The sequence below is a fragment of the Scyliorhinus torazame genome, chromosome 5 (genome assembly GCF_047496885.1).
Source record: "Scyliorhinus torazame isolate Kashiwa2021f chromosome 5, sScyTor2.1, whole genome shotgun sequence".
Classification (NCBI taxonomy): domain Eukaryota; kingdom Metazoa; phylum Chordata; class Chondrichthyes; order Carcharhiniformes; family Scyliorhinidae; genus Scyliorhinus; species Scyliorhinus torazame.
The window spans coordinates 158,924,343-158,948,213 of NC_092711.1; the positions used below are offsets into that span (position 1 = coordinate 158,924,343).

Genomic DNA, 23,871 nt, shown 5'->3' on the forward strand with positions numbered 1-23,871 from the left:
AGACAGGAACAATCAGCCAGTCAGCCTGAGCCGTCAGTGGTCGCTCTCACCATCTGTCACCGTCACAATATCCGGGTGATTGATGGTAGGTCCCGACCAATAGGAAGACGAGGCGGGACTGGAGGACCAAGTGAGGGCGGCTGGTCCTCCAACTAATCGGAGTGAATGAGGGGCGGGGCCAGGCTGTGATTGAAGCATGCGCAGTGTGGGTAGTGGCGAAGGAGAAGGACGTCTTTTTCAGATCGTAAATTGGTAAGAGGAGTTTAACAATATGAGGGAGCGAGAGATCGCGGTGATGGGCGGAAACGTTGTGTAAAGCTGTTGTGAGCCGCAAACCGCGGAAAACATTTCTGGGACCCAGTTTGTACCGAGCAGAACTGCAACTCCTCATTTCGGCTCGAGTTAACGGCCGCCATCTTTATTGGATGTGCATCAGGGCGCATGCGCGTTTGCCGTCTTTGTCGGGGCGATGTTTCAATGAGTGGGAGGAGCTTGTTCCCCATTGTTCAGAATGGAGATAACCTGTCCATCAAACGTCATTAGTCTTTGAGTCCCAATGTCTTCTTGATGCAAAGCGCTGGCAGAGATGAAAAGAAAAGGAAGCAAATCCTGCTCTCCGGATTTCACTGCATCATTGGACATCCTGACCCATGTGTCCAAAGCTCTGCGGCTCTGTTCCGTCACATGAAGACCCAGGGCAGAAACTCGCAACCCTGAGTCAACATCACTCTCAAATCAGGGGACTGCTGATGACAATGCGGGTCAGTGTACAGAGGGGAGCATGAGTGGTCATTGTGGACCAGGGAGCAGGAGGGGAGAATGTAGTGGATTTCTTTCCTGGACTGACCGTGATTAATTTTGGAAACTCCTTTTACAGGGGATTAGTAGGGGAGGATTTACACACAGCAAATTCAAACCAGGAGAAATATTTATCTTTCCTGAATTACATTTCTGGACTGACAGTGATGCCTATGTAAACTTCTTTCATGGGGGATTAGAAAGGGATTTGCAGACAGGAAACTCACAACCAATCCTCACATCAAATTCTGACACCACCATTCGAGTTATCAGGACCTGGAGATTATCAATCTTTGTGTGTAAGCATTGAGTTCCAGATCTGTACAAAATGACTACCTCCTATCTCCCCTGTAGATCTTGTTCACAACCTTAAATCTGTGTCCTGTAATCCTTTTACAATTTGCTGATGGGAACAGTTTTTAAAAATCTTTTGCTGGGTTTCCCATTGTCGTTTCTGGTGCCTGGGTCGATGTTGGATGGTCCGCCTGGTTTCATTCCTTTTTCTGTGATATTGTAGAGGTTGAATGGGCTTGGACCAGTCCATTTAGGATCCAGAACACAATTGAAGTCCCCTCCAAGAATCAATTGATCTGTATCCAGGTCTGGGATGGATCCCAACAATTTTTTCACAAATGCCACATAATAATAATCTTTATTATTGCCACAATAATAAACCCACGGAACACCCGTAGGAAACCTACGCTGACACGGAGAGAATGTGCAAACCCCTCACAGACAGTGACCCAAGCCGGGAATTGAACCTGGGTCCCTGGCGCTGTGAAGCAACAGTGCTAACCACTGGGCTACCATCCGCCCATCGTCCCAGTTAGGGGCATAGACCACGAAATGTAAGCCAAAGACCCGCTGACCACCATGTATCTCCCATTAGTGTCCGCAATGGCCGAAAGAGGAATCTGTTTATTAATTAGAATTGCAGCAGCTCGAGCCCTTCGTCAAAGCCCGAGTGAAACACTTGGCTCACCCCTCCGCAGTCTTGTCTGATCTCTATTTTTTTTTCTATATGTTTAGAGTACCCAATTATTTTTTTTTCCAATTAAGGGGCAATTTCACGTGGCCAATCCACCTAACCTGCACAGCTTTAGGATGTGGGGCGAAGTCCATGCAGACATGGGGAGAATGAGCAAACTTCACACAGCCAATGATGCGGGGCCAGGATCAAACCTGGGACCTCGGTGCTGTTAGGCAGCAGTGCTAACCACTGCGCTGCCATGCCACCCTGGTCTGATCTCTAACCTGCAAGTGAGTCTCCTGCAAGAACACCACACCAGCATTTAGATTCTTTCATTGAGCGAAAACACTCAACCTCTTTACTGTTCCACCCAATCCCCTTACATTCTAGGTGACCAGCCAAATCCGGGGTCTCCCACCCCCACTTCCCCATCATGGAATCAGCCATTTCCACCGTGAGGGACGATCGAGTAAATCTTCAAAAAGTACAGGCCAAGGGTCCACACAAGATGGTTGCCACACACACCCTGAGAGTAAAACAAAAACAGTTCTAAAGTCATCACCAGCAAGCTAACCCCTCTGTCCCACCCCCATTTCCTGCCAACGCCCCACCCAGATGCACAAATTGAAACCAAACCCCGCCCCCCCGGCTCTGACCCAGACAAAACCAGCCAAAACTGGTTCAACAACTGCAGCCCCCATCTCACTCTCATTCACCAGCTCACTTCTGGCAGGGCAACCCCTCTCAGCACAAAAAGAAAAAGAACGATGATATTGCCCACCTCGAGGATAAACCCTCACTGGAATAACTGAGTGAATCCCTTCCCACACTCAGAACAGGTGAATGGTCTTTCGCCGGTATGACGATGGTGATCAGTCTCCAGCTCACATGCGGATCTGAATCCCTTCCCACAGTCCCCATATTTCCATGGTTTCAGCATGCTGCTGGTGTCCTTGTTGCTTTCCACGTTTGACGATCTGTTGAAGTCTTATCCCCATAGAAAGCACGTGTACGGTCTCCCCGCTGTGGGAATGGTGTGATGTTTTTTCAGACTGTGTAACTGGTTAAAAGCTCTTTCCACAGTCAGTTCACTGGAACACTCTCACCCGAGTCATGTGTGTATCGGGTTTTTTTTCAGTCACACTGATCTTGAAAATCTTTTCCTACAGACAGAACAGACAAACATTTCTTCTTCACCATTCACAGGCCAATGATATTCAGGTCCTGATGAATGAAGTGACTCTATTAAATCTTGATGTGAAGTTTGATTTGAGTTCCCATATGTAAATCCTCCCCTTGTAATATCCTGTAAAAGGAGTTCACAAATGTCATCACTGTAGGGGCAGGTACGGTGGCTCAGTGGTTTGATCCGGGCCACTGTCTGTATGGAGTTTGCACGTTCTCCCCGTGTCTGCGTGGGTCTGGCCCCCATAATCCAATAAGATGTGCAGGTAGGTGAATTGGCCACGCTAAAATTACTCCTTAATCAGGGGGGGGGAAGAATTGGGTAGTCTAAATTTAATTTTTTTGTAATTTAAGAAAAAAGTCTTCACTGTCAATCCAGGATAGAAATTCTGAACAGACAATTCTTGTTTCTCTGGGGAGGGGCGTGGCACAGTGGTTAGCACTGCTGCCTATGGCGCTGAGGACCAGGGTTCGAATCCAGGCCCTGGGTCACTGTCCGTGTGGAGTTTGCACATTCTCCCCGTGTCTGCGTGGGTCTCCCCCCAAAGATGTGCAGGGTAGGTGGATTGGCCCCGCTAAATTGCCCCTTAATTGGAAAAAAAATAATTGGCTACTCTAAATTTTTTCAAAAAAGGATTGCCTCTTTCCTAATGTTCATAATTAAAGGGGTGATTTCCCCAGGAGATGGCTGACATTTCAGGGCAATTAAATTAATAATGGACAGAGATATGTCCAGTGTTGTTACATGGTACAGGTTAGATATATTATTTACTGTTTTGTAATAAAGTAAATGTATTGTTATTTCTCGTAATATAAGACTGTAGCTACGTTATATATTTCTAGTCATCTCTTCCCTCAGAGGGTTGTTAGTCTTTGGATTTCTCTTCCACAGGGACCAGTGGAGTCTGGGGGCCATCGAATATATTGAAGCACAAGTTTGACAGAAATTTTATTGACAATGGAGTTAAGGGTTATGGGGAACAGGTAGGAAAATAGAGTGAAAGCTGAGATGAGGAGGGATCTCTTCACTCAAGGATGTGGTGAAGCTTTGGAATTCTCTACCCCAGAGGAATGTGGAGCCTCAGTCATCAGGTATGTTCAAGACAGATATTGATGCTGTTTCGTGTAGGGGCACTAGCTTAGCAGCCCCGGTCACGGCGCCTCTGCAGCTTCCGCCGGCACGGAACTCCACCAGCCCGATAGTGGTGGCGGCTCTTCGGATCTGGGGCCAGTGGAGGAGGCATGTAGGGGAGGTAAGAGCATCGGTGTGGACCCCAATCTGCGGCAACCACCGATTTGCCCTGGGGAACATGGACGGGGGGTATCGACTGTGGAGGAGGGCGGGGATTGTGAGGATGGGGGATCTGTTCCTGGAAGGGAGCTTTCCGGGCATGAGGGCGCTGGAGGAGAAGTTTGGGCTGACGAGAGGGAACGACTTTCGATACTTACAGGTGCGGGATTTCCTACGCAGACTGGTGCCGTCCTTCCCACATATCCCGCCGAAGGGGAGGCAGGACAGGGTAGTTTCTAGGGGAGAGGGTAGAGTCTCAGACGTCTACAAGGATCTAATGGGAGCTGAGGATAAGCAGACCGAGGACCTGAAGCTTAAGTGGGACGAGGAGCTCGGGGGGTGTGGGGGGAGATGGAGGACAGTATCTGGGCAGAAGCCCTGAGCAGAGTAAATACGACCGCACATGCGCCAGGCTCAGCCTGATCCAGTTTAAGGTCATGCACCGGGCCCACATGACAGTGGCCCAGATGAGCAAATTCTTCGGGCTGGAGGACAAGTGTGCTAGATGCGCCTGAGGGCCGGCTAACCATGTACACATGTTCTGGTTGTGCCCTAAACTCGGGGGGTATTGGCAGGGATTCGCAGATGTCATGTCCCGGGTATTGAAAACTGGGGTGGCAATGAGCCCGGAGGTGGCAATCTTTGGGGTTTCGGAGGATCCGGAAGTCCAGGAAGAGAGAGAGAGGCCGACGCTCTGGCCTTTGCTTCCCTGGTAGCCCGGCGATGAATATTGTTAGCATGGAGGGACTCAAAGCCCCCGAGGGCTGAGGTATGGCTATCGGACATGACAAACTTTCTTGGCCTAGAGAAAGTCAAGTACGCCTTGAAAGGTTCGCCCAAAGGTGGCAGCCATTTATTGACTTCTTCGCAGAGGATTAAGCGTCGGGTGGGGTGGGGGCTAGAGTAGAGTAGGGGGATATTGAGGCAGGTCCTTGTGTGAACAGAACCGTGGTTTGCACTATGTTTAATTTGTGTCTTGACTTTTTTTGTACTATACAATATCACTTTTTCTATATGCCTAAAATACCTCAATAAAATTGTTTGTTAAAAGAAAAGACAGATATTGATAGGTTTCTAGATATTGAATATATCGAGGGATATTGGGATCGTGCAGGAAAATGGTGCTGAGGTAGATCGGCCAAGGATCTCATTGAATGGTTGAGCAGACTCGGTGGGCTGAATGGCCTACTCTTGCTCCTATTCTAATCGCTGGGTGCTGGTCAGGAAGCAGTGAGCTGAGCTTGGATCTGTCAATCAGCCTGAATCAGCACCTTCAGGAGAATTGGGAGGGTGAATATTACATTCAGCAGAGTGAGAATGGAGGGAGATTGTGTGGGATGGAGATTTACAGCTTTTGGAGAACAAGAGTGTAAATAATGTCCCATAGGAACTAGAACTGTCTGTTCTGAATTTCTATCCTGTAATAACAATGATGACTTTTGTAAATTGTTTTTAAAGGATATCAGAAGAGGAGGAATTATAGACAGAAATCTCAAACATCACGTCTTGATGTGACAAACTCACTCGATTCCTTCTGATCTGAATATCATCGGGCTCTGAATATCATCGGCAAGAAGGAGAAATGTTTGTCCGATCTGTCGGCTTCAAAAGATTTTAAACGTGAGTGTGACTGGAAAAGCACACAACACACGCCCGAGTGAGAGTGTTCCAGTGAACTGACTGTGGAAAGAGCTTAAACCAGTTACACAGCCTAAAAAAACATCACACCATTCACAGTGAGGAGAGACAATGCACATATTCTGTGTGTAGACAACGCTTCCACTGATGTCCAATCTGGAGAGACACGAGTCGACCCAAAACATGGAGAAATCATGGAAATGTGGGAAGGGATACAGATTCCCATCTGAGCTGGAGATTCATCGCCGCATTCACACTGGGAAGAGGCCGTTCACCTGCTCTCAGTGTGGGCAGAGATTCATTGATTCATCCAACCTGCAGAGACACCAGCGAGTTCACACTGGGGAGAGGCCATTCACCTGCTCTCAGTGTGGGAAAGGATTCACTCAATTATCCAGCCTGCAGAGACATCAGCAAAATTACACTGGGGAGAAGCCGTTCACCTGCTTTCAGTGTGGGAAAGCGTTCCGTGATTCATCCACCCTGCTGAGACATCAGCAAATTCACACTGGGGAGAGGCCGTTCACCTGCTCTCAGTGTGGGAAAGCGTTCCGTGATTCATCCACCCTGCAGAGACATCAGCGAGTTCACACTGGGGAGAGGCCATTCACCTGCTCTCAGTGTGGGAAGGGATTCATTGATTCATCCGCCTTGCGGAAACATCAGCAAATTCACACTGGGGAGAGGCCATTCACCTGCTCTCAGTGTGGGAAGGGATTCATTGATTCATCCACCCTGCGGAAACATCAGCGAGTTCACACTGGGGAGAGGCCATTCACCTGCTCTCAGTGTGGGAAGGGATTCATTGATTCATCCACCCTGCGGATCCATCAGCGAGTTCACACTGGGGAGAAGCCATTCACCTGCTCTCAGTGTGGGAAGGGATTCACTCGGTTGTCCAGCCTGCAGACACACCAGCGAGTCCACACTGGGGAGAGACCATTCACCTGCTCTCAGTGTGGGCAAGGATTCATTCATTCACCCGCCCTGCGGAGACACCTGCAAGTTCACACTGGGGAGAGGCCATTCATCTGCTCTCAGTGTGGGAAGGGATTCACTTGGTTATCCAACCTGCAGACACACAAGCGAGTTCATTCTGGGGAGAGGCCATTCACCTGCTCTCATTGTAGGAAGGGATTTATTGATTTATCCACCCTCCTGAGACACCAGCGAGTTCACACTGGGGAGAGGCCGTTCACCTGCTCTCAGTGTGGGAAGGGATTCAGTCAGTTATCCAGCCTGCAGACACACCAGCGCATTCACACTGGGGAGAGGCCATTCACCTGCTCTCAGTGTGGGAAGGGATTCATTGATTCGTCCAAACTGCAGACACACCTACGAGTTCACACTGGGGAGAGGCCATTCATCTGCTCTCAGTGTGGGAAGGGATTCATTGATTCATCCACCCTGCTGAGACACCAGCGAGTTCACACTGGGGAGAAACCATTCACCTGCTCTTAGTGTGGGAAGGCATTACATAGAACCATAGAAAATAGGAGCAGGAAGAGGCCATTTGGCCCTTAGCACCTGCTCTGCCATTCATTCTGATCATTGCTTATCATCCAACTCCATAACTTAATCCCGCTTTCCCCTCCATATCCTTTGATACCCTTCACCCTAAGTGCTATATCCAACTGCTTCTTGAAGGCATACAATGTATTGGCCTCAACTATTTCTCGTGGTGACAAATTCCACAGGCTCACCACTCTCTGGTTGAAGAAATTTCTCCTCATCTCTGTCCTAAATGGTCTACCTCGTATCCTCAGACTGCGACCTCTGGTTCTGTACACTCCCACCATCGGGAAAATCTTTCCCACATCTACCCTGTCAAGTCCTGTTAGAATATTTTAGGTTTCTATGAGATGCCCCATTCTTCTGAACTCCAGCGAATACAATCCTAACTGATTCAATCTCTCATACATCAGTCCCACCATCCCAGGAATCAGTCTGGTAAACCTTCGCTGCACTCCCTCTAGAGCAACGACATCCTTCCTCAGATAAGGAGACCAAAACTGCACACAACATTCCAGGTATGGTCTCGCCAAGGTCCTGTATAATTGCAGCAAGATATCCCTGCTCCTGTACTCTAATCCGCTCGCAATGAAGGCTAGCATATCATTTGCCTTCTTTACCGCCTGCTGTAGCTGCATGCATACCTTCAGTGACTGGTGTACAAGGATACCCAGGTCTCGTTGCACATTCTTCTCTCCTAATTTACGGCCATTCAGCTAATAGTCTGCCTTCTTGTTTTGAGTCCGTGTGGAGACAAGTTCTCCCCGTGCCTGCGTGAGTCCACCCCCATAACCCAAAGATGTGCAGGGTAGGTGAATTGGCCACGATAAATTGCCCCTTAATTGGAAAAAAAGATTGGGTAATTAAATTTTTTTTAAAAATCATTAATATATCTTGTGAATATCTGGGGTCCTAGCACCGATCCCTGCAGTACCCCATTGGTCACTGCCTGCCAATTTGAAAAAGACCCATTAATCCCTACTCTTTGTTTCCTGTCTGCCAACCAATTTTCTACCTATCTCAACACACTACCCCTAATCTCATGTGCTTTAATTTACACGCTGATCTCTTACGCGGGACTTTGTCAAAAGCCATCTGAAAGTCCAAATATACCACATCCACTGGCTCCCCCTCATCAACTCTGCTAGTTACATCCTCGAAGAATTCCAGTCGATTTGTCAAGCATGATTTCTCCTTCATAAATCCTTGCTGACTCTGCCCGATCATGCCATGTTTTCTTAGTGCTTTGCTTTAAAATCTTTGATAATGGATTCTAGAATTTTGCCGATGTCAGGCTTACTGGTCTATAATTCCCTTTTTTCTCTCTATCTCGCTTTTTAAATAGTGGAGTTACATAAGCCAACCTCCAATCTGCAGGAACTGTTCCAGAGTCTATAGAATCCTGGGTGATGACCACCAATGCATCCACTATTTCTAGAGCCACTTCTTTAAGTACTTTGGGATGCAGATTATCAGGCCCTGGGGATTTATCAGCTTTCAATCCCATCAATTTCCCCAACACCATTTCTCTACTAATATTGATCTCCTTCAGTTCCTCCCTCTCACTAAATCCTGCGTTCCCCAACATGTCTGGTGTCTGATTTGTGCCCTCATTTGTGAAGACAGAACCAAAATATGTATTTATTTGCTCAGCCATTTCTTTGTCCCCTATTATACATTCTCCTGTTTCTGACTGTAAGGAACCTACATTTGACTTCCCCAATCTTTTTCTCTTGACATACCTGTAGGAACATTTACAGTCAGCCTAATTTCCTGTTTTAGGCCATTCCCAACATCTCCACTGCAGTTTGGGCGTCTATATACGATGCCCATTAATTTCCGTGCCCCTTGGTGTTCCTCAGCTCTACCCATACAGATTCCACATTATTGGTGCTAATATCCTACCCCACTATTGCATTAATTTCCTCTGCCACTCCACTGCCTTTTCCTTTTTGTCTGTCCTTCCAAAATACTGAATATATTCAGTTCCCATCCCTGGTCACCCTTGGGCCATGTCTCCACAATCCCGATTATCTCACACCCGTTTATGTCTGTTTGCGCGATTCACTCGGTTATGCCGTCTGCAGTCACAACAGGGAGTTTATACTGGGGAGAGGCCATTCACCTGCCCTCAATGTGTGAAGGGGTTTTGTAATTCATCGCACTTTTTAAAAATATATAAATTTAAAGAATACAATTATTTTTTTCCAATTAAGGGGCAATTTAGCGTGGCCAATCCACCTACCCTACACATCTTTGGGTTGTGGGGGCGAAACCCACGCAAACACGGGGAGAAGTTGTCTCCACATGGAGACAATGTACAAACCCCACACGGACAGTGACCCAGAGTCGGGATCGAACCTGGGACATTGGCGCCGTGAGGCAGCAGTGCTAAGCAGTGCGCCACCATGCTGCCCACTTCATCGCACCTTCTGAGACACCAACAAGTTCACAACTGATTACAGGGATTGGATTCTGCTGTTATTGTTTCTGTTCTCAATTACATCCAGGACTGCATTTTATTCATTCTGTTGGTCAATGGGGATGGTCAGAGGGTTTCTTTCTGCTGGACTGACCGGTCTCACGACTTCGCCTCCAGTGGGCTGATTCTCTCTGAGCCTTCTTGCGAATATCTGGTTTCGCATTTCACAAGGATCAAAGAGTGAAAGGGTGTTTGGAGATTAGAAGATATTGCATTACTATTTCTGTTTGGAAACCCCAAAATCTATGCCACATTGCCATGAAGATGGGCTATGGTGGTTACATGGTTCTTTTGTTTAATTTATCTTGGTGCTTCTCACAGAAGGAAACTATCCGGGTATGAGGGGCAAGTTGTCTGAGGTGCACTGGGAAACTACATTAAATAGTATGGTGTGAGACAGACAATCAGTAATATTTAAGCAATTATTACAGATTTACACGGGGATCGGTTAGCTCAGTTGGCTGGATGTCTGGTTTGTGCTGAGTGACACCAACAGCACAGGTTAAATTCCCATACCGGCTGAGGTTAGCCATGGTCTGTGTCAGTATTTATGCTCCACATAATCCTCCACCCACCCCTCTACATCTCTCCCATCAGCATCTCCTTTTATTCCATTCTCCCCCATGTATGTATCTAGCTTCCTGTTCAATGGATTCATGCTGTTCACCTGAACCACTTGCTGTGGTAGCAAGTTGCACATTCTCACCACTCGCTTTGTAAAGAGGTTTCTACTGAAATTCCTGTTGGATTATTGAATCCCTTCACAATCTTAAAGACTTCCATCAGGTCACCCATCAGTCTTCTCTTTTCCAGAAAAAAGCAGCCCCATCCTTTCTTGAGTGTTAAATGCTCTCAGTTCTGTATATTTTGAACCTTTGTTGCACCTTCTCCAGTGCCTCTATTTCCTTTTTCTAATGGAGATGACCAATGTTGACAGAGACTCCCAGTGCAGTCTAACCCTGGCTCTAAACAGGTTGAACGTTTCCTCCGTGTTTTTCAATTCTATCCCTCTGGAATGGAACCTTATATTTGGGCCCCACACTTTAGGAAAGATGTGAAGTTCTTAGATTGTGGAGGACATTTACAATAATAATCTTTATTATTGTCACAAGTAGGCTTACATTAACACTGCAATGAAGTTAGTATGAAAATTTACAAGAATGGCACCAGGGATGAGGGACTCCAGTTAGCTGGAGCGACTGGAGCAGCTGAATTTCTCTCCTGAGATCACAGCATCTGGACGGTGGGGAATGGGGCCATTCAGCCCTTTGATACCATGTCTGCTCTCTGTGGAGCAAGCCAGTCTGTCCATTGCCCCGTTCTGTCCCCGAATCCCTATAGGTTTATTTCTCTCAGTGCCCATCCAATTTCCTGTTGAAATCCTTTCCTCATTTCTGCATCTCCCACCCTCATAGGCAGTAGGTTCCAGGTCGTTACCACTCGTTTTACATGTACACAAGGCTCCTAGAGCACGGAGGAGTCTATTTGGCCCATTCTCCCTATGCCAGCTCTTTGTACAGCGATCCATTTAATCTCATTGTTCAATTTTTTTTTCAGAATGCATCAAATTCCCTTTTGGAAGTTACAGTGCAATAAGATTTCAGCACAATTTATAGACAGTGCATTCCAAGTCACAACACGCTGTGTTTCACAACAAAAGCTGTGCATATGATGTGTCTGGGTTTCACAGAGTATCAAAATGGTGTCAACGATGTTATTACACAAAATTAAGACTCAATCTTTATCAATGATTTTGGTGAGGACACCGAGTGTAATATATCCGAGATTGCAGACAATTAGAACAAGTGTACATTTCTATAAAACTCTCACTACCACTGGACCTCCAAAAGTGTTTTAAAGCCAATGGAGTACTTTTGAAACATATTCACTGTTGTAATGTAGGAAGCTGTAATCACATTTAGTTTCAAAATTGTTATTTTCATAGTGTATTCACTGTCATTAGTAACAAGGTCAAGACAGCCCTTTTATACATCTAACACGTGGCTTCCTGCAGCCATTTCACCTTCTGTACCTTTTCTATATTGACTATGTATTGATTTCATAGCAAAAAACAATAATTAAATTAATGATTATTCAGTAGTGAACATTGATTATCATTAGTGAATTGGTATATTAATTAATTATATTGTAAAGACTAGATCTTTATTTCAAAAAATAACACCATCGACCAAAATGTTTCCAGAAACTGCAGAGCTATCAGAATTTGTTTGAAAAAATAAATTACTTTATAATTTTGAGAATTTATAAGACGACATATTCTGCCAAGTCTATGTGGGCTAGGCAGTGGTGTAATGGTATTGTTACTGGGCTAGTAATCCAGAGACCCAGGTTAATGCTCTGGGGATCTGAGATCGAATCTGGCTACGACAGATATTGAAATTGAATAAAAGCCTCAAATTAAAAGTCTAATGTTGACATTGGCGATTGTTGTAAAAGGCCGTTTGGTTCACTCATGTTCTTTAGGAAATCTGCTCTCTTTACATGGCCTGGCCTACACGTGACTCCAGATCCACTGCAATGTTGTGGTTGACTTGTAAGTGCCTTCTGAAATAGCCTCGCAAGACATGCAGTTCAAGGGCAATTGGAATGAGCAGTAAATGCTGGCCCAGCCAGTGACACCCACCTCCCATGAATGAATAAGTTTTAAGAAGGCTCATTGTTCAATCTGAAGACGAGTAAGAAACTGTCTCTTTGATTGGATTTGATTTATTGTCACATGTATCGAGGTACAGTGATAAGTATTGTACTGCGTGCAGTCCAGACAGATTGCTCCATACATGAAAAAAACAGGACATTCAATACACAGACATAGACACCGGGTGAAGAATACGGAGTGTGGTACTCAGTAGAGAACCAGTGTATCTTGCATTAATTAAATATTATATTAATTAGCTATGAGTCTGCAACAGATGATGAAATACGTGGTGATCCTTAATTAAGTTACAATTAATGAAACAATAATGAACCAGTAGTTATAGTAAAAGCCTGAGTTTTATTTTATTTTTAAAAAAATATATTTTATTGAAAATGTTTTCCTGAACAACATTTTTCCCGCTTACAAAGCAAACGAAACGATAACAATAACAAAACAGAAATTTTTAACAATAATAATAATAATAATACACAAGTAACAAAACCTAATACTCTATTGACCTATACTCAACTAAACCTCCTCCCCCCCTCCCCCTGGGTTGCTGCTGCTGGTCATCTGTCTTCCCTCTAACGTTCCCCTAGGTAGTCGAGAAATGGCTGCCACCGCCTGGTGAACCCTTGAGCCGATCCTCTCAGGGCAAACTTTATCTGCTCCAGTTTAATAAACCCCGCCATATCGTTTACCCAGGCCTCCAGTCCGGGGGGTTTCGCCTCCTTCCACATGAGTAGGATCCTGCGCCGGGCTACGAGGGACGCAAAGGCCACGACATCGGCCTCTTTCGCCTCCTGCACTCCCGGCTCTTCTGCAACTCCAAATAGAGCTAACCCCCAGCTTGGTTTGACCCGGGCATTCACCACCTGCGAGGTCACTCCCGTCACTCCCTTCCAATATCCTACCAGTGCTGGGCACGCCCAAAACATATGTGCGTGGTTTGCCGGGCTCCCGCCACACCTCCCACATCTGTTCTCCACTCCAAAGAACCTGCTCAATCTTGCCCCCGTTATGTGTGCTCTATGTAGCACCTTAAATTGAATCAGGCTAAGCCTGGCGCATGAGGAAGAGGAGCTTACCCTGCTTAGGGCATCAGCCCACATACCCTCCTCTATCTCCTCCCCTAGTTCTTCTTCCCACTTTCCTTTTAGTTCGCCCACCAAATCCTCCCCCTCTTCCCTCATCTCTCTGTAAATCTCTGATACCTTGCCCTCTCCGACCCACATCCCTGAAAGCACCCTGTCCTGTATCTGCTGTGTCGGGAGCCGTGGAAATTCCCTCACCTGTTGTCTAGTAAACGCCCTCACCTGCATATATCTCAAGAAATTTCCCCGGGGTAACTTATACTTTTCCTCCAGTGCTCCCAAGCTCGCAAAAGTCCCATCTATGAATAAATCTCCCACCTTCCTAATTCCCAACTGGTACCAGCTCTGAAATCCTCCATCCATTCTTCCTGGGGCGAACCTATGGTTGTTCCTGATAGGGGACCCCACCAGGGCTCCCCGCACCCCTCTCTGTCGCCTCCACTGTCCCCATATGTTCAGTGTTGCCGCCACCACCGGGTTCGTGGTGTACTTTTTAGGTGAGAGCGGTAGCGGTGCCGTCACCAGCGCTTCTAGACTCGTCCCTTTACAGGACCTTCTCTCCAGCCTTTTCCACACCGCTCCCTCACCCTCCATCATCCATCTACGTATCATTGCCACATTGGCGGCCCAATAATAATCTCCCAAGTTCGGTAGTGCCAGTCCTCCTCTGTCCCTACTGCGCTGAAGGAACCCCCTCCTTACTCTCGGAACTTTCCCTGCCCACACAAAGCTCGTAATGCTCCTATCTATTTTATTAAAAAAGGTCCTGGTGATTAAAATAGGGAGACATTGAAATACAAATAAGAACCTCGGGAGGACCATCATCTTAATTGCTTGCACCCTGCCCGCCAGCGATAAAGGCTGCATGTCATACCTCTTAAAGTCCTCCTCCATTTGTTCTACCAGCCATGTCAGATTAAGTCTGTGCAAGGTTCCCCAGCTCCTAGCGATCTGAATCCCCAAGTATCGGAAGTTTCTTTCCACTTTCCTTAGCGGTAAGCCTTCTATCTCTCTACTCTAGTCCCCTGGATGTATCACAAATAATTCACTCTTCCCCATGTTTAACCTATACCCCGAAAATTCCCCGAACCTCCTCAAAATTCGCATAACCTCTATCATCCCCCCCGCTGGGTCCGACACGTATAACAATAGGTCATCTGCGTATAACGAGACTCGGTGTTCTTCTCCCCCTCTAGTCACCCCTCTCCATTTCCTGGAGTCTCTCAACGCCATGGCCAGAGGTTCAATTGCCAATGCAAACAACAATGGAGACAGCGGGCATCCCTGTCTTGTTCCCCTATATAATCGGAAATACTCCGATCTATGTCGACCTGTAACTACGCTTGCCGTTGGTGCCCCATAAAGTAGTCTAACCCAGCGAATAAACCCGTTCCAAACCCAAACCTCCTTAACACTTCCCATAAATACTCCCACTCCACCCTATCAAATGCCTTCTCTGCGTCCATTGCCGCCACTATCTCTGCCTCCCCCTCCACTGAGGGCATCATTATCACCCCTAATAGTCGTCGCACGTTAACATTCAATTGTCTCCCTTTTACGACCCCTGTCTGGTCTTCGTGCACCACCCCCGGACACAGTCCTCTATCCTCGATGCCAGCACCTTTTCCAGCAATTTGGCGTCCACGTTCAGTAGTGAAATAGGTCTATAGGACCCGCACTGCAACGGATCTTTGTCCCTCTTCAGAATTAGCGATATCGTCGCCTCCGACATCGTCGGGGGTAGAGTCCCCCCTTCCCTGGCCTCATTGAACGTCCTCGCCAACAACGGGGCCAACAAGTCCACATATTTTCTGTAGAATTCCACCGGGAACCCGTCCGGCCCCAGGGCCTTCCCTGCTTGCATGCTTCCCAGTCCCTTAATAACCTCGTCCACCTCAATCGGCGCCCCCAGGCCTGCCACCGCCTGCTCCTCCACTTTCGGGAACCTCAATTGGTCCAGGAACTGCCGCATCCCCTCCTCTCCCTCTGGGGGCTGAGACCTATACAGTTCCTCATAAAAGGTCTTAAACACCTCATTTATCTTTCCTGCCCTTCACACAGTGTCTCCCCTTTCATCCCTAATTCCTCCTATCTCCCTCGCTGCTGCCCTCTTTCGCAGTTGGTGCGCCAACAGGCGACTAGCCTTTTCTCCATATTCATACCTCCTCCCCTGTGCCTTCCTCCACAGTACCTCTGCCTTTCTGGTGGTCAGAAGGTCAAACTCGGTCTGGAGTCGTCTCCTCTCCCTGTACAGCTCCTCCTCCGGGGTCTCTGCAAATTCCCTGTCCACCCTTAAAATCTCCCCCAGTAATCTATCCCTTCCCTTGGCCTCTGTTTTCATTTTGTGGGCCCCAATAGAAATCAGCTCTCCTCTGACCACCGCTTTTAGTGCTTCCCAGACCACTCCCACAGGGACCTCGCCGTCGTCATTGACCTCCAGGTATCTCTCAATACACCCCCTCTTGCACACACTCCCTCATCCGCCATCAGTCCCACATCTAATCGCCAGAGTGTTCTCTGCTCCCTGTCCTCTCCTACTTCCAGGCCCACCCAATGTGGGGCATGGTCCGAAACCGCTATGGATGAGTATTCAGCTTCTTCCACCCTAGAGATCAACGACCTTCCTAAAACAAAAAAATCTATCCGGGAGTATACTTTATGGACGTGGAAGAAGAAGGAATACTCCCTGGCCCTGGGTCTAAGAAATCGCCATGGATCCACTCCCCCCATTTGGTCCATAAACCCCTTAAGTACCTTGGCCGCTGCCGGCCTTCTTCCGGTCCTTGAGCTGGATCTATCTAACCCCGGGTCCAGCACCGTATTGAAGTCCCCTCCTAAAATCAAATTTCCTGCCTCCAGGTCCTTAACCAACACGACCTCCATTCCCTCCAGCCTACCACTCACCATTACATATCTACCTCCACTATCTGCGACGATGTTCTTTGCTTCAAATGCTACCCGTTTCCCCACCAAAATGGCCAACCCTCTGTTCTTTGCGTCCAGTCCTGAGTGGAACACCTGTCCCACCCATCCTTTCCTTAGCCTAACTTGGTCCGCCACCTTTAGGTGCGTCTCTTGGAGCATAACCACGTCTGCCCTTAGTCCTTTCAAATGCGCGAGTACTCGGGCCCTTTTTATCGGTCCGTTCAGGCCTCTCACGTTCCACGTGATCAGCCTCACTAGGGGGCTACCTGCCCCCCTCCCGTGTCGACTAGCCATTACCTTCTCTAGGCCAGTCCCATATCCCGCCTCCGCGCTCCCGCTCGCTCCCCCAGCGTCGCACTCCGCCCTCGATCACCCACTCTTTAGCCATTTCCTTTTGGATTTCCGCAGCAGCAACCCAGTTGTCCCCCCCCCCCCCCCCCGCTAGATCCCTATCTAGCTTGATTGCTCCCCCCATATCACTTCCGTAAGTCAGCTGACTTCAACTGACCCCGGCTACTCCTGCTCACTCCTCGACCCCCCCCGGTGTGAGGGAACTCCCATCCGCCTTGCGCCTATTTTCCCGCCTTATTCTTTCTGGCGCGGGAACATCCCTTTACCTGACCCGCCTCTTATGGCGCAGATCCCTTTCCCCTCCCCCTCCCCTTCCCTATTCTTCGACTATGTCCCGCCTTTCCCCCCTCACCGGCGCCCACATTTCCCCAGTGTCCCCCCCCCCTTCCCTGTTTACTTCTCGATTAACTTTCACCATCACATTAACAAAAACAATAACAACAATAACAATTCCCTGCAGCATCAGTCCCTCAGTTCCGGTCCAGTTTCTCTTCATTGATGAAGGACCATGCTTCCTCCGCCTTCTCGAAATAATAGTGTCTCTCCTGATACGTGACCCATAGTCTTGCCGGCTGCAGCATCCCAAACTTCACCTTCCTTTTGTGCAAAACCTCTTTGGCTCGGTTGAAGCTCGCCCTCCTTCTCGCCACCTCCGCACTCCAATCCTGGTATATCCTTACCACAGCATTCTCCCATCTGCTACTCCGCACCTTTTTAGCCCATCTCAGGACCTCTTCTCTGTCCTTAAGGCGGTAGAATCGCACGATTATCGCCCTCGGTGGTTCTCCCGCTTTTGGTCTTCTCGCCGGGATCCGATTTGCCCACTCCACCTCCATGGGGCCCGCAGGGGCCTCGGCACCCATCAGTGAGCTCAGCATCTTACTTGCGTATGCTCCACAGTCCACTCCTTCCACACCCTCAGGGAGACCTAGTATCCTAAGGTTCTTCCTTCGCACTCCATTTTCAAGGGCCTCAATCCTGTCAGCACACTTTTTATGAAGTGCCTCGTGCGTCTGAGTCTTAACCGCCAGGCCCAGGACCTCGTCCTCAATACCTGACACCTTCTGCTCCACCATGCGAAGCTCAGTCTCCTGGGTCTTTAAAGTCTCCTTAAGCCCCTCAATTGCCTGCAACATCGGGGTCAGTACCTCCTTCTTCAGCAGATCCACGCACCGTCTCACTACTTTATCCTGCTCAGGCCCCCATGTCGCCTGCGATTTCTCCGCCGCCATTTTGTTCTCCACTCCCTCTGACCTTGTGGTTGAAGATTCTTCGGGCTGCAGCCGCCGCCGCCGGTTTTTCCCTCCGTCGCTCGGGGGGGACTCCCTTCCCACGCACCTCACACCAGGTTTTTCGGCCGGCAAAGTCCCCGTTGGGGCTCTTAAAAGAGCCCGAAGATCCGTCGGAGCTGGAGCCGCCGAAACATGCGGCTAGCTCAACCTCGCCGCAACCGGAAGTCCCCAGCCTGAGTTTTATTTGTTGTAAAAATGTAAAATTGCTGTGTATATAAAGAATGTGCAATGAGGATAAATGTAGCAGCAAGAGAGACCTTCCAACTCTGATTAGCCTCAACATTTGAAACTGTATGAATAAGGAATTAAAGTAACTGTATGAAACAGTCCTATTGTATTCCTGTCTAAGGTAATGAGAGAAGATGGTGTCAGTAATTAAAGATCCAATTAAATGAAACGAGTGCCCAATTGGCCAATGGTTATGTTACAACAGGCCCAACGCTGACATGACGTAATGGTCACTTTGGGGATAAAAGTCGACGTTCCGAAGGTCTTCCTTGCTGGCCAAGTACTGAAAACTCTCGCGGCCGAGTTCCAAGGAAATTATTGTCAAAGAAGGAGCCAGGGAGGGTTACGCTTCTGCAGACTGATCACCTGCATGAAGTTGTAAACGTGTCTTCAAGTTGTTCAGTAAAACTTTTTCTTTTAATAAACTTTTTAAATTTAATTTCCAGAGAATTCTGCCTTTTCTTTAATTGGTTATAATTCTTGTCCGAACCAAAGCAAATTTATTAAATGGTCAATTGGGGATGGCTGAAATCTATTAAGGATCAGATAACATCAATCTTCAATTTAAAACTTTCACTTCTGTCGCGCCTTTCACAACCACAGCATGTGCCAAAGTGTTTCTGAAGTGTCGTCACTGTTTTAGGAAACGCAGCAGCAAATTTCCACAAAGCAAGATCCCACACACCGCAATGTGACAATGAGCAGATGATCTGATTTTGGTGATGTTGATTGACGGATAAATATTTGTCAGGACACCGGGGATAGCTCCCCAACTCTTCTTCACAATAGTGGCTGTGGGAAATTTACAGAACCTGAGAGGGGCAGACAGGGCTTCAGTTGAACATCTTATTTGAAAGAAGCTCTGACAGTGCAGCACTCCCTCAGTGCTGACCCGAGGAGTATTGGATGTGATTTCTGTCCTCAGGTCCCTGGACTGGGACTTGATTAAATTGATTTGATTGGGACTTTATTGGGGATGGTTAGGAGGGGTTGGTTTGAGAGGGGCTGCAGTTTGTATCTGTTGTATGTTTGGGATTGAGGTGGCTATGGTTGTCGGGGTGGGGGGGGGGGTGCGGGGAGCAGGGCAACGGAATGGGGAATATATGATCCCCTGGGGGAGTTTAAGTGTTGTCAGGGTGTTGGGTTTTGGTTGCTCATCCGTAGCCTGTATGGGTTGGAAGGCGTAGTTTGTTTTTGTTCTTTGAGCATACACCGTGGGTGGGGGTTACCTTTGCTAGCTGTAAAGTTTCAGCTCGTGAACGGAGTGAGGTGGGGAGAGGGGCTGCAGCTTGTTGTAATTAAAATATTTTTGGAAAAAAACTTTCCTTTAAGACCTCAAAACTGTGGACTCCTCAGTTCATGTGTGGGCTTCACTGCCTTTTGCTGAGAGATTTAAACATGAGGAACATCCCCGGCTCCAGATGCTCAGAAATCCTATCCTATAAAAAAAAAAAGCATCTGGAAAGACACTGCTTGATTAGGGATAGTCAGCACGGATTTGTGAGGGGTAGGTCTTGCCTTACAAATCTTATTGAATTCTTTGAGGAGGTGACCAAGCATGTGGATGAAGGTAAAGCAGTGGATGTAGTGTACATGGATTTTAGTAAGGCATTTGATAAAGTTCCCCATGGTAGGCTTATGCAGAAAGTAAGGAGGCATGGGATAGTGGGAAATTTGGCCAGTTGGATAACGAACTGGCTAACCGATAGAAGTCAGAGAGTGGTGGTGGATGGCAAATATTCAGCCTGGATCCCAGTTACCAGTGGCGTACCGCAGGGATCAGTTCTGGGTCCTCTGCTGTTTGTGATTTTCATTAATGACTTGGATGAGGGAGTTGAAGGGTGGGTCAGTAAATTTGCAGACGATACGAAGATTGGTGGAGTTGTGGATAGTGAGGAGGGCTGTTGTCGGCTGCAAAGAGACATAGATAGGATGCAGAGCTGGGCTGAGAAGTGGCAGATGGAGTTTAACCCTGAAAAGTGTGAGGTTGTCCATTTTGGAAGGACAAATATGAATGCGGAATATAGGGTTAACGGTAGAGTTCTTGGCAATGTGGAGGAGCAGAGAGATCTTGGGGTCTATGTTCATACATCTTTGAAAGTTGCCACTCAAGTGGATAGAGCTGTGAAGAAGGCCTATGGTGTGCTCGCGTTCATGAACAGAGGGATTGAATTTAAGAGCCGTGAGGTGATGATGCAGCTGTACAAAACTTTGGTAAGGCCACATTTGGAGTACTGTGTACAGTTCTGGTCGCCTCATTTTAGGAAGGATGTGGAAGCTCTGGAAAAGGTGCAAAGAAGATTTACCAGGATGTTGCCTGGAATGGAGAGTAGGTCTTACGAGGAAAGGTTGAGGGTGCTAGGCCTTTTCTCATTAGAGCGGAGAAGGATGAGGGGCGACTTGATAGAGGTTTATAAGATGATCAGGGGAATAGATAGAGTAGACAGTCAGAGACTTTTTCCCCGGGTGGAACACACCATTACAAGGGGACATAAATTTCAGGTGAAAGGTGGAAGATATAGGAGGGATATCAGAGGTAGGTTCTTTACCCAGAGAGTAGTGGGGGCATGGAATGCACTGCCTGTGGAAGTAGTTGAGTCGGAAACATTAGGGACCTTCAAGCAGCTATTGGATAGGTACATGGATGACGGTAAAATGATATAGTGTAGATTTATTTGTTCTTAAGGGCAGCACGGTAGCATTGTGGATAGCGCAATTGCTTCACAGCTCCATGGTCCCAGGTTCGATTCCGGCTTGGGTCATTGTCTGTGCGGAGTCTGCACGTCCTCCCCGTGTCTGCGTGGGTTTCCTCCGGGTGCTCCGGTTTCCTCCCACAGTCCAAAGATGTGCGGGTTAGGTGAATTGGCCAATGATAAATTGCCCTTAATGTCCAAATTGCCCTTGGTGTTGGGTGGAGGTGTTGAGTTTGGGTATGGTGCTCTTTCCAAGAGCTGGTGCAGACTCAAAGGGCCGAATGGCCTCCTTCGGCACTGTAAATTCAATGATAATCTATGATTAATCTAGGACAAAGGTTCGGCACAACATCGTGGGCCGAAGGGCCTGTTCTGTGCTGTATTTTCTATGTTCTATGTTCTATGTTCCTCCAGTCTTATAAAAACAAAGTAAATTACAGCACAGGAACAGGTTCTTCGGCCCTCCAAGCCTGCACTGACCATGCTGTCCATCTGAATTAAAACCCTTGTGCTTCCGGGGACCATATCCCTCTTCCCATCCTATTCATGTATTTTTTAAGATGTCACTATCGTATCTGCTTCCACTACCTCCCCCAGCAGCGAGTTCCAGGCTCCCACCACACTCTGTTCAAAATGCTTGCTTCGTCCCTCTCCTTTAAACCTTGCACCCCGCACCTTGAACCTATGCCACCGCGTAATTGACCCTTGCACCCTAGGAAAAAACTTCCATCCGCTCTGTCCATGCCCCTTATAATCGTGTAGACTTCTATCAGGTCGCCCCTTAACCTCCGTCGTTCCAGTGAGAACAAACTAAGTTTCTCCAACCTCTCATAGCTAATGCCCTCCATACCAGACAACATCCTGGTAAATCTTTTCTGTACCCTCTCCAAAGCTTCCACGTCCTTCTGGTAGAATTGATCATTATATTCCAAGTGCGGCTTAACTAAGGTTCTATAAAGCTGCAACATGACTTCACAATTTTTAAACTCAGTGCCCCGATCGATGAAGGCAAGCATGCTGTATGCTTTCTTGACTACCTTCTCCACCTGCATTGCCACTTTCAGTGACCTGTGTACGTGTACACCCAGATCCCTCTGCCTATCAATAGTCTTAAGAGTTCTGCCATTTACTGTATATTTCCCACCTGTATTAGACCTTCCAAAATGCATTCCCTCACATTTGTACGGAATAAACTCCATCTGCCATCTCTCCGCCCAAGTCTACAACTGATCTATATCCTGCTGTATCCTCTGACGGTCCTCATCGCTATCCGCAATTCCACCAACCTTTTGTCATCCGCAAACTTACGAATCAAACCAGTTACGTTTTCCTCCAAATCATTTATACAATTACAAACAGCAAAGGTCCCAGCACTGATCCCTGAGGAACGCCACTAGTCACAGCCTTCCATTCAGAAATGCACCCTTCCACTACTGCCCTCTGCCTTCTATGATGGAGCCATTTCTGTATCCATCTTGTCAGCTCACCTCTGGTCCCGTGCGACTTCACCTTCTGTCCCAATCTGCCATGAGGTTCCTTGTCAAAGGCCTTACTGAAGCCCATGTAGACAACATCCACTGCCCTACCCTCAGCAATCATCTTTGTCTTCCTCGAAAAACTCGATCAAGTTCGTGAGACATGACCTCCTCTTCACAAAACCATGATGCCTCCCACCAATACGTCCACTTATTTCCAAGTGGGAATAAATTGTATCCCAATGAATCCTCTCCAATAATTTCCCTATCACTGACGTATTGCAAACCGGCCTGTAATTACTTGGATTATCCTTGCTACCCTTCTTAAACAAAGGAACAACATTGGCTATTCTGCAATCCATTAGTATCTCCCCTCTAGCCAGTGAGGATACAAAGATTTATCTCAAGGCCCCAGCAATTTCCTCCCTTCCTCTCACAGTATTCTGGGTTAGATCCCATCAGATCCTAGGGACTTGTCTACCATCATGTTTTTCAAGACCCCAGTACCTCCTTTTTGAACTTAATATGACCCAAACTATTTACACACCATTCCCCAGACTCATCACCCACCAAGTCCTTCACTTTGGTGAATACTGAAGCAAAGTACTCCACGCATAGATTTCCTCCCCTGTCCTTAAGTGGGTCAACCTTCTCCCTGGCTACCCCTTTGCTCTTTATATATGTATAATATATGGGGAGCATGGTAGCATAGTAGTTAGCACTATGGCTTCACAGCGCCAGGGTCCCAGATTCGATTCCCGCCTTGGATGACCGTCTGTGCGGAGTCTGCATGCTCTCCCTGAAACTGCATGGGTTTCCTCCGGGTGCTCCGGTTTCCTCCCACAAGTCCCTAAAGATGTGCTGTTAGGTAATTTGGACATTCTGAATTCTCTCTCTGTGTACCCGAACAGGGGTACACTGGGGGTGACTGGGGGCTTTTCACAGTAACTTCATTGCAGTGTTAATGTAAGCCTATTTGTGACAATGACGATTATTAAAATTAAAAAGCCTTGAGATTTTCCTTAATCCTGCTGGCCAATGACTTTTCATGACCCCTTTTAGCCCTCCAGACTCCTTGCTTAAGTTTCTTTCTACTTCCCTTGTATTCCACACTTGCTTTGTGTGCTCCCAATGTAGAGTGAGGGATATGCCGGCCTATAAGGTTAGGTTGTGATTGAATATTAAGCTGCTGATGGCCCACAGCACCTCATGGGTACCCTGTTTTTATCGAGATGTGTTCTGAATCTACCCCATTTAGCTCAGTGATAGTGTCACACAGGA

The 23,871-nt window shown here is 47.5% G+C and overlaps 2 protein-coding genes across 3 annotated transcripts in view; both read left to right on the forward strand.

Annotated features, from left to right (window-relative positions):
* The window catches only part of LOC140418002 (uncharacterized), a 206,408-nt gene that overhangs the window by 101,952 nt on the left and 80,585 nt on the right, over positions 1-23,871 (forward strand). The window lies entirely within an intron of this gene.
* LOC140422168 (uncharacterized) lies at positions 204-12,306 on the forward strand. 2 transcript variants are annotated; one of them, XM_072507165.1, is made up of 3 exons: positions 206-252; positions 3,846-4,045; positions 5,703-12,306. In XM_072507165.1, the coding sequence occupies exon 3, from the start codon at positions 6,030-6,032 to the stop codon at positions 7,341-7,343; it is 1,314 nt and encodes a 437-aa protein (XP_072363266.1). In that variant the 5' UTR covers positions 206-252; positions 3,846-4,045; positions 5,703-6,029; the 3' UTR covers positions 7,344-12,306. The 2 variants fall into 2 exon arrangements, with proteins under 2 accessions (XP_072363267.1, XP_072363266.1); XM_072507166.1 differs by lacking the exon at positions 3,846-4,045 and having other exon boundaries at positions 204-252.